The following is an 11,245-nucleotide window of genomic DNA, read 5'->3' as shown; positions in this document are numbered from 1 at the left end:
ATAACTTTGTCTTCATGCCCTTTGATTTCATAGCCTGTCGGTTGCTGAATGTAGAATTCTTCTTCAAGGACTCCATTTAGGAAAGCGGACTTCACATCCATTTGTTAAATCTTCCATTTGTTTTGAGCTGCTAAAGAAATTAGTAATCGTATAGTTTCCAACCGAGCAACGGGTGCAAATACCTCATCTAGTCGATTCCGACTCTTTAACTATAGCCCTTCACCACTAATCTCGCCTTGTATCTTTCGACCTCTCAGTTGGCATTCTTCTTTGTCTTATACACCCATTTGACTTCGATGGCTTTGTGTCATTTCGGAAGAATAGCGAGTTCCCATGTATAATTCTTTTACTGTTGTATTAGTTTATGTTGGTGGTGTCGTTATTACAGGGGATAATTCTCAAGTAATTGAAATGGTGAAAGACTTTTTCCATCGTCGTTCTTGCATTTAAGGATTTGGGACTTCTGAAATATTTCTTGGGGTATATAGGTGGCAAGATCATAGAAAATGATATTTGTCTCACAACGTAAATATGCCCTCGAGGTCATTGATGATAGGGGTTTACTAGGTGCTCGACCCTCAGCGTTCCATGGAGGAATTCCTTTCCATGACCTCACTAGATACAATCATTTAGTGAGACGACTTATATATCTGACAGTGACCAAGCTAGACATTAATTTTTTCGTTCACATCCTAAGCCGTTTTATACACAAGGCGCATCAACCACATCTAGAGGTCGCAATAAAGGTCGTGCTTTGTATTAAAGAATCACCGGGTCAAGGTTTGTTCCTTCCATCTCAAAATAATATCAAGTTGAAGGCATTTTGTGACTCAGATTCGGCAACTTGCCCTATCACCAAACGATCAGTTACAAGCTATTGTACATTTCTTGGGAATGCACTGATTTCCTGGAAAACAAAGTACCATTGCACATTCCTCTGTTGAAGCGGAGTACTGAGCCATGGCAAATGTGTGTTGTGAACTCATATGGCTTTGGTACATACTTAAGGAATTACATGTTGAACATCCGAGGGCAGCAACTTTACATTGTGACAACCAATCTACTTTACATATTTCCAATAATCCTGTTTTTCATGAGCGATCGAAGCACATAGAGCTGGATTGCCATCTAGTACGACAACATCTCACATCAGGTTTAGTTTCCGTTGCGTACACACCGACAAGTTCAAACTTGGCTGGCTTGTTCACAAAGCCAGTAGGAAAGCCTACTTTGAAACTCTGCTTGGCTAGTTGGGAGTGTACAATATCCACTCACCAACTTGAGGAGGCATGTTGAGATATGATTTGCCTTTGATTTTGTCAAGATATGTTTTCCTTGATTGTTGTAATTGATTATGAAATTATGTTTAAATTAGTCAAATGGTGTATTTTAGGATATAGATTGTATCAAAATCCTTGTTAAATATGATCTCCATGTACTATGATCAATGAAAAGTATTACCATTTTCACAACTATGTCGTCTTTTTTGGTCTCAACGTCAAACGCTTGAACAATGTTTGCTCAAATGACAAGGTAGATCACAGATGACTTTTTTTTTTTTTTTTTTTTTTTTTTAGTTCATCGATATATTTTACACTGAGGGATGAAGTTTGACTAAATCACACAATGAACAACCTAATTTAATATCAAATTCGTCATCTATGAGATTTAAACTGAAGACCTCTTACTTAAAGCGAAGAGTAATACCATCAGACTGTAGTACTGAATGGCAGGTCATAGATGACTTAAATGTGAGGATATAATTTGCAGATGACCAGTAGGAAATACATTATGATCTAAATGAACAACTTTGCAACAGAGATTCATGATACACCAAATGATTATTCTTCCCTTAGATAATTTATTATTCAATATGATGAACACCGCATAGTCCTCTCGGGGACATTATCGGAGTGATACAATAAGAGTCCTACTACTTCTTAAAGAGCTTCTATCTTCTAGTTCATAAAAAACCATTACAATCTTAATTCTTAAGTGCAACGCTGGTCCCTTTCCTCTCAAGGTCTCGAAACGGTACAAAGATTCAGCAGGTATTAAGTTCGACTAACACGGGTCGTCTCTTTTCCTCGAAGGTCTTGAACCGGTACGAAGTTCAACAGGTATTAGGTTCGACTAACACTCGTAATGCAAAGTGGGAAGCATATGCATATGAAAATATATGTCCTCTATTGAGGTAAAGATATATCAGCCAAGTCCTCTCTGAAAGGCACTGGGGGCTCACCATAGTTGGGAAGCCCATTTTCCATTTGGTTTTGGGCTGCTGGGTCGTTCTTTGTGGGCTCAACAAAAGTTACCACACTGTCTTTTCTTAGGGCTAGGTAAAGGACTGCAAGGATGTAAATGGCCATGATAGGGAACACCAAGATCCCAATGAACACAGTTGCAACTTTGGGTAGACTGCTGTGGATTATCCACCCTACAAATCCTGTGCTGAGGTAGTAGATGTTGATGCCTATGATTGCCATTCCTATAATCCATGATATCACAATGATCTGCATACAAAAAATGCCAACATTGTTAGTTTCAATCAGCACTAGCTACTAGCGGGTTAGTTTGATATACATTGCTGATGTATCATCTACGAGTCAATTTTCTAGGTTTAGTGGCTATACAGGGTTCGTTTGGAAGTGGCCATAATCACTTATTAGAGAATCTTCTCAAAATAACGTCCAAACAGACCCATAATAATAATATAGTACCAGACTTTCGGTGTCCAAGCCTCCAAGCTTCATCTCTCACTTGTCGCTCTGAAGTTCTTAACAACTTAAGCTTTTTGTGTCCAGTCGATTATTACTTAATAACTAGTTAATTCAAAGGGTTCCACAGTTAACTAATTTAGATGAAGCAAAGCAAAGAGAGCTGAAAAAACCCACTCACATAGATTGAATTCTTGTGGGGTCCCATTTTGGTGGCACTACCGCTGAATTTGAGGAGTGGAATTAGAGCAAATGGGAGCTCAAAAGATAGTATCATCTGCAGAATGCATTTAAAATTTGCTCTCTAATTAATTATTTTTGGTATCTAGATTGAGAAGAAAATTAAATATAATTATCCAGTTAATTACAAACCGATGCAATGATAATGAGCCTTCCTGCTCCTGAAGATCCGCCGATAATGGAAACAATGAGGCTTGGTGTAATGGCAATGCACCTCGTCATTAAGTTTCTAGCCCATTTTTTCATCTTAATGTCCAAGAAACCCTGCAAATCACCATCAATTTTAAATATTATACTTTACTCTAACTACGGGAATGGAAATTCAAACTTTAAAGTAGTGGGAAGAGCGCACTGCTATAGCCAACTTACATACGCTCAAGTCTGCAGTTTTATGTTTAAGTACTCATAATAAATGAAGAAATATAAATTTAACCTGCATGACAAATTGTCCTGCGTAAGTGCCTGTAATCGTGGAGCTTTGGCCTGAGGCTAATAGAGCAATGGCATACAAGATTTTGCTTGATCGTCCCAACACATTCTGCACATATAAATAGATTAGTTATCTCCTGTTATATTCGGAAACAGTATTTTATTATTTGTTACATTACAAACCATCAATCTGGTCTATAAATAAGATGAGTTTGTACAATGTCAGATTTCATATTCGGAAACAGTATTTTATTATACGATCCCTTTCTCAGCAGAGAGCCTGTTTAATGTACCATAAATAAAATGATAGGCCCCGTAAGAATCATGGTGACTCTATAGAACTCTTGTATCTTGGAGCAAAAATTAGGAAACACGGTGAAATTTATAAGACGTCATACCTATCACGTTTTTGCAATAGTAAAATGAGGTACCTGCTATGAAGCTGGCATATATATGTGAACACACACGCGTGTAATGTAGATTAGAGGGACGAAGGTGATTAGTTCGTACCTGGAGAAGAAAGGAAGCAGAATTGAGAGTAAGATCACTGCATGTGTCGTTGTTCTTATCCGAGAGGTTGCTCTGATGGCAAACAGTGCCGGATACGGAGATAATAGCAACATTGATTAAAAATGCTACAAATAATGCAAATCCACTCTCTATCAAGAAATATCGACATGCATCCTGCAAAAATTCAATTAATTAGTGTTAAATAAACACTATACGAAGCATTAATTAAGGAACTTGTACAGTAATGGCGGCCATATAGTATATGTATACACTATATATATATATATATATATATATATATATATATTATGGTATATTCCATAAGTATTCTAATAATCTTTTAGATTTATATTTAGTAAGTAGATGCATGCATCATGCTTCTCACTTATAATTGAAAATTTCAAAAGAAAAATCAAACTAATAATAAATAAATAAAATAATCTTGTAAAAAAATACAAAATAATCAACCTTTTTTTATTAATACTAAATATATAAAGGGAGCACCTCAAAATGGTGAAACATTCAAAATACCATAAATTGCCCCTCATGAATTTTAAAATTACAATTAAATTAAAAGGAGTTAAAATAATTCAACAAATATTAACTTTGAATGAATGAAAATTTAAAACATTTTGAATGAATTTGAAATTTTAAACGTAGTAAAAAAACATAACAAAACCCCCATGTTAGTGGGTGGTTTCTAATTTATTTTCAAAATTTTTAAATAGAACATATATAAATAAAAAACTTGATTTTCTTAATTTATTTTGTAAAAAACCATAAAAAAAAACTTTAATTTAACATACAAGGCCAATTGCACGCGTTACAAGAGGCTAGTACTAAATAAAAACTAGAGTATAACAGGGATTCATAGAAGATGGCATCCTATAGGACATCAGGAGGTTCCTTAAACTATATTAACTTTACAATGTTTTATATAATTATAAGTGTTTTAGATAAGGTCACAAACAGTTTAGCATTAAGTTGATAATTAGTTCTATAACTTATTTAACTATTATAAGAGATTTTCAACTAACCAACTACTTGGATCTTCATGCCATTTAAAATTGTATAAATTATTTATTTGTAATCTAATTGAATAGAAAAAGCTGATTAATATATGGGGCTTACGTTCATGCCACGGACAGATTTTGGAATTTTCCTTGAAAGCACAAGAGCTGAGTGGAGAAAAAGATTGTGCCTGTCAAAATAGTCAAGTGTTAGATAATATAGACAACAAGCGTAGCTAGCAACATATTATTATAGAATATGTATAAAATATTAGATGACGTAAGTATTAATGATCAAATTTTAAGTATTTTCATCGATTGAAGTTGTAGTTTGATAGCATAAGCATTTGTCGAGACATGTACTTACGGCATAATAAGGGCACCCAAGAGGGCAATGGCATCTCCGGTGGCTCCCTGGCCGCTGAGCTTAGGGATGAACATGCCTTTGAGCACACCGGATGCCGGAGGCTTCACATAACTCATTTCCCCAAAGAAACAGGCAGCCATCACAAACACCAGCACTGCTATCAGCATTTCCAGCTTCCTCACCTGCCCATATACATAATGCAACCACAAACATACATACGTAACTGAATAAATTAAATACACATGAATAAAACAAATTAAATGATATATTAAATTACCCCATATTTCTGCAGGCCAAGAAGGAGAAGAGTACTGAAACCAGTTAAGAGTACTCCAGTCCAAACTGGAATATTGAACAGTATATTTAGGGCAAACGCTGTGCCAATAACTGCATGCCAAAATTTAGAATCGTCGTTATAACTTGTTCTCATAGGGTTAGTCTACGATACTAAAGAATCATCACTACAATACTCTTTAAAAGAATCGTCAACTATACTATATATTATATAGAGATACAACATTTGTTAATATTTTTTCTTCTATTTTTTTTTTTTTTTGGCCAAATCGGATAAATGATCTCTGTGGTCATAAGGTATTCGGAAGATAACCCTGTGCTAAAAAAAACTCGGATTTAAACCTGTACTTCGTTAGCAAATTTAATCCAAAAGTGATTTTTTCATTAACTCTCTGTTAATACATGGGTAAAATTATACTTTAACGTGTAAACCCTATTATTTACCCTATTAAAAAAACAAAAAAAAACACCCACAGACCCAGAACCTCCCCCGCGATCCCTTCTCTCTCCCCAAACCCACTCCTTCCTCTTCACCCCAAAAGGTATGCTTTGAATCATTTGACGATATGTTTGGTTACTGAGAAAATCAGAGGGAAAATCACTGTGAACGAAAATGGTAATTTTGAACCTTGCAATATATTCTGGAATTTCCTTCGAATGCTAGGACGCTTGAAATACATTGTAAGGGCCGCTGTAGTATTTATTAGCACTTCGCTCCACTCAGGAGTAGGCACCCGAATTCAAGTCCAACTTGTTTACTTCTGTGTTCGAGGTGGACCATAACGAGTCCCAGTAAAATGTATTCGCCTTTGGCGGGTCTGAGAAAGATAAAGCACCTATTAGTCCCGCTGCTGTGGTGAAGAGGAAGGAGTGGGTTTGGGGAGAGGGGTGGGTTTGAGGGGAGAGAAGGGATGGGAGGTGAAGAGGGAGGAGATGGAGAAGTGGGTCGCGGGGGGAGGTTGTGGGTTTGTGGGTTTTTTTTTTTTTTTTCTTTTTTGTAATAGGGTAAATAATAAGATTTACACGTCAAAGTACAATTTTACCCATGTATTAACAGATAGTTAACGAAAAAATCATTTTTGGACTAAATTTGCTAACGAACTACACCACATGGGTTTAAATCAAAATTTTTAAACACATGGACTATCTTCCAAATACCTTATAATTACAAGAATCATTTATCCGATTTGGCCTCTTTTTTTCCCCTTATACGTTATGTATTCACACACACATTAATGCATAAACATGAATTAAATTTGAAGTGAATATATATTTGCCTTCGGGTATGTCAGCCGCTATGACGGCTACTTCTGCTAGCAACCACAAACAATACTTCACAAATGGTGGGTATTCCGCCTTGCATAATTCTGACAAATGTTTCCCTGAAATTTAAATGAAAAAATATAAATATTATTTAAATAAAAAATAAACCAATAATAGAGATCTTCAATTTTCCTTTTATGTGCAGAATAATATAATCTTCAGTTTATTTCTCTCCTCTCTCATCATCATATCACCTGTTTATCTTATCTGTATCCTCCAATCCATTTGTGTTAACAACAACAAAAACGAGCAAACTTGTTCCTAATCTCTATTTATTTATTATACAATTTCCCTTAGTTATGTAGTTATATAATATAGAATATTATTAATATCTGTGCTATTTTTAAGATTAGAATAATGTCTATCCATTTCATACCAGTTATCACACCAAGGTTTGCTGAGAGAGACTGTATTATGAGAGCGAAGATCAATCCAATAAGAATCACCCATAGCAGCTGAAAATACATAGCAAAATATATAATAAGGCCACTGCGCCGGCCTTTTCTTTTGCATGCTAAACACATGTAAAGAATTCGATAAATTAATCCTCACTATTTTTTTTAGTAGTGCTGCATTTACTATCTATTTCTACCATCATTTGTACCACATCTTTCTATTAAAGGTAGAGCTTGCCAATATATGTGAGTTTCATCTACTACAAGATAAAAGATAATAATAGCATTTTTTATCTTTTTCCTTGTTCTTAATGCTTGCTTTTAATAATTATCTTATTTTTTCAAATTTTTTTTTGCCTTTCTGAATTTTGTTTTATTACCTCGTATCTGTGATTTGCTCCAGCTTGGAGATCAGTTTCCACTGTAAGATCACCATAAACAACATATACTTTTGTCAATAAATGAAGAACAAAAAGCATAAAGACTAATTAATACATATACATGTACGGACGTACACATGCAAATATTGTTATGAAAGGTTGACTGAGCTATATATATATATATATACACGTGTGTGTGTGTGTGTGGGTTAATGTGTTTTTACTAGACTATATTGTCAAATTGTAAATTTGAATCCCACGTTCAGATGAGAATCAACTTAATCAGTGGTTCAAATTTGCAGTTTAGCAAAACTTTTCATGTATATAACACATGGAGAGAGAGACTTACAGTTGCCTGGATCAAGGTAAGCCAAAGAGACAAGGAAGCCAGGGCCAACATGTGCTAGAAACTTTCTCAATCCAGGCTTCTAGTGATCATCGGAATAATTAATCAACAAACTTAGAACATTTTATTCTGTTAAAAAACTTCATAAAATTAAGAGAGAGAGAGAGAGAGAGAGAGAGATTAAATTACCTGAGGCTCATCCTTAGGGTCAGTATTATGATCAAGGTCAAGATCAAAGTGTTCGCTGGGTGGTGGTGGTGTGGGTTCTGAATAGATGGCTGATATGCGTTTGGAAGCTCCATCTGTACTCGTTCTCTGTTGCTGATCTTGTATTTTGTTTTCCATCTCTCTCTGTGTCTGCGATCTGCAGCAGCTAGTTAAATTGAGTAGTGATGACTAGTATTGCCTGAATGTGAGGCGAGATATATATATATATATATATATATATATATATATAGAGGTCGCTATATAGTGCATGCAATTATAAAAATAGTAATAATGCAGTCCCTCTAATCTGCTCTAATGTGTAGCATGTGTGTGTGTGTGTGTTTATCTTATTCTCTCTACCATCCCTTTGTTTTATAATTAATTAATTACTGTAGTACTAAACTACTGTTCCAGTTAACCATGACTGCAGACTCCAGTTTTTCTGGAAAGAAAAACCATAAATTCTTGAATATTGTATATGCTATAGTGTGGATAAGACTTGATCTGTACCAATATGGTCTTGAACCTCAACTCTATCAATTACAGATAGCAAATGTTTTTACAAGTGTCGGCGTAAAGCAAGGCGTTTTAAGGCGTGAGCCTTTCAAGCATAATATACATATAAGATATACACACACATATATTTATAAAGAGAAATTAGGCTCTCATTCTTCTTTTTGCTACTTCATTAATTAAAATCTTATTCCATTTCAATTTTTTTATCAAGGTCTTAGGTTTTAATAAATGTCATTAATTGAAAATATTCTTTATTTCTAAATTTATTTATTTAGTGTTATAAATGTTATATTTGGAATATTTATATTTATGGCTAAATTTTTTAGTATTCAGTGACGCTTTGCCATCGTCACTGAAGTCCTGTTTTCTTGTAGTGAATAAGACTATGCAACATGTGCCAATGGATTTGATTATGAATCTCCACTATGTGTTAACAATCAACAATAAAAAAATATTAAGTTAAAAGAAGAAGTTAAGAACTAGAAATTTTTGGGTTGCTATGCTTGAGTTGTAGAGATAAAAAAAAAATAAAATTGATTAGTCTAGTGCACCCAATTCAAACCGTCATAACATAATTAATATAATTAAGGCAATGTGGGGCGAATTTGAGTTTATAGAGTAAAATGACTGAGTTTTGTGTTTCATGGGACAAAATGGTATCAAAAAATTGATTTCTAGGGGGCAAAGTTGAGCGAATTTTGAATTTTCAAGAGTAAAGTGATGACTGTTGAGTTACAGATGGCATAGTAAGATTAAAATTGAATTCTAAGAGGCGTAGCAATAAAATAAACCTTAGTACAAATAAATAAAATCTAGTATGAACGCCGTAACATCTTGTCACCCTAGCTTCCCTTCCCTTAAATATTTTGGGACGTTATATCCACTATATAATTTTGCTTGTTTCAAATCTTTGAGGAGCCATGATGTATAGGCTATAGCTGCATTTTACCTTTTACCCTTTACAATTTTCCTCGGCTAGAACCAGAGATTTCTTTGTAGTTAGTATTATGCTTTAATAATATTTTTCTTCACTTGCAAGTGAGATGTCTTAAATTCTAGCCTTATGTATAAAAATAAATAAATAAATCTTTACAATTTAAATTTTTTTCTCTTAGGATAAGAACAAAGGTTGGGGGTGGGTGCGGGGTACTTTTGGTATTTACTTTATTTTCTAAAAATGGTCTGAGCCATGCCATCTATATTAAATCACAAAACTTATACGCTTTATTTTATTTTTCTAAAAACCAGTCTGAGCCATGCCGTCTATATATTAAATCACAAAACTTATACTTTGCAAAGTCCGAATAATATTATGAAATTAAACTAAATGATCTCATTCTTCTACCAAGATAGTAATTAATATGAATTAGACCATTTTTAAAACTTGATGAGTCTGTATCTGATGAGGTAGGGATTAGCAAAGCCAGAAGCTTCAATCAAAAACATGCTAAAAGATAATGGCACCAACAAATTGTTTATTGATCTTTAAAAAATGACAATTTTATTGCTGTTTAGAGCTGTGAACGATCCATTCATTTGGACTGTATGATCCATGCCTTTATTTTCTAAGTAAATTAAACAATAATTCTTGCTCCTATCAGATTTTCCACTTCCATTTTTTTTAGCTAGAAATCGACAAATAGGTTGTGACATTCTGCTCCATGATTTATTGTATTTTATTCTCAATAGTAATGAAATTACCAAAATGCAAGGCCACATAGGCATTTAACGTGGACCTCAATTTTTCCTTCATTTTTCCACTCTTGTTTTACTATTCTTGAATAGTACTTATTTTTACAAACACGTGGCTGCAAAAGGAACTCAATTCGGAGTTATAACAAACAAATTATGTTCAAAGCTATGTGAAAGTACCTGAGGCAAATTCAAATTCAAAATTCTTGTGCAATGTGCCACTGCTTTGGTCTGATTTTCTTATTAACCTTGTGGGTTGTGTGCGTTGGAAACCAAGAAAGTTGGTTTAAGTGTGGGAGGCAGATTGTCTACCCTCCTGTTTGGGTGTCCTTTCTATCCCCTCCTATTTTGTGCAGTCACGGTTAAGTCACGTCAACATTTTATATTAATTTTTTTGTAGAGATAATAAGACAAAAAGTAATAAGAATATAAAATATTGACGTGGCTTAACTGTGACCGTACAAATAGAAGGGGATGGGAAGGGCAGACAATCTGCCTCCTTAGAGCAAGTCCACCGGAGTGGACTTTGCCCAGGACCCAGCACAAAAACAAGGCCAGGACCCTGTCAAATGACTCCACCCCCTCAAGTTGACTGGTACCCAGCCCGAGCTGGGCAATGGACCAGCCCAAAAGAGACTGAGCAAGAAGCCGGGCTGTTGGCCTGGCGCGTGCGCTTCACGGCGGCGTGGGGCGAGTGCCCGACAAGGTTTCAGAGGGCTGTCAGCCCACTTGTGCTCCGGAGTGACGCGGCATGATCATAGCCGTTGGATTTCCAACGGCTAGTTTTTCTAGACCGTTGGATTTCCAACGGTAAAAAAA

The 11,245-nt window shown here is 35.0% G+C and overlaps 1 protein-coding gene across 2 annotated transcripts; it reads right to left on the bottom strand.

The window, feature by feature from the left end:
- Positions 1-1,822: 1,822 nt before the first annotated feature.
- LOC103455130 (metal transporter Nramp7.2-like) lies at positions 1,823-8,845 on the bottom strand. 2 transcript variants are annotated; one of them, XM_029092049.2, is made up of 14 exons: positions 8,729-8,845; positions 8,201-8,375; positions 8,015-8,093; positions 7,666-7,706; positions 7,267-7,345; positions 6,845-6,949; positions 5,551-5,660; positions 5,274-5,455; positions 5,028-5,097; positions 3,897-4,070; positions 3,391-3,495; positions 3,090-3,221; positions 2,899-2,994; positions 1,823-2,513 (listed from the first exon to the last, which is right to left on the bottom strand). In XM_029092049.2, exons 2-14 carry the CDS (start codon positions 8,354-8,356, stop codon positions 2,187-2,189), a joined length of 1,656 nt encoding a protein of 551 aa, XP_028947882.2. In that variant the 5' UTR covers positions 8,357-8,375; positions 8,729-8,845; the 3' UTR covers positions 1,823-2,186. The 2 variants fall into 2 exon arrangements, with proteins under 2 accessions (XP_028947882.2, XP_028947883.2); XM_029092050.2 differs by lacking the exon at positions 8,729-8,845 and having other exon boundaries at positions 8,015-8,090; positions 8,201-8,437.
- Positions 8,846-11,245: the final 2,400 nt, after the last annotated feature.

This window comes from Malus domestica, chromosome 14 (assembly GCF_042453785.1).
Source record: "Malus domestica chromosome 14, GDT2T_hap1".
NCBI classification, from domain to species: domain Eukaryota; kingdom Viridiplantae; phylum Streptophyta; class Magnoliopsida; order Rosales; family Rosaceae; genus Malus; species Malus domestica.
This window is presented reverse-complemented; position numbering and strand designations above follow the sequence as displayed.

Bases quoted from the DNA above. Each gene is read 5' to 3' on its own strand.
- LOC103455130 (XM_029092049.2), bottom strand. From the start codon at position 8,356: ATGGAAAACAAAATACAAGATCAGCAACAGAGAACGAGTACAGATGGA. The intron at 5,661-6,844 runs GCAAATATATAT...TTTGGCATGCAG, and splicing joins AGCGGCTGACATACCCGAAG to TTATTGGCACAGCGTTTGCC. The intron at 2,995-3,089 runs GTTTGTAATTAA...TGCATTCTGCAG, and splicing joins GGCTCATTATCATTGCATCG to ATGATACTATCTTTTGAGCT.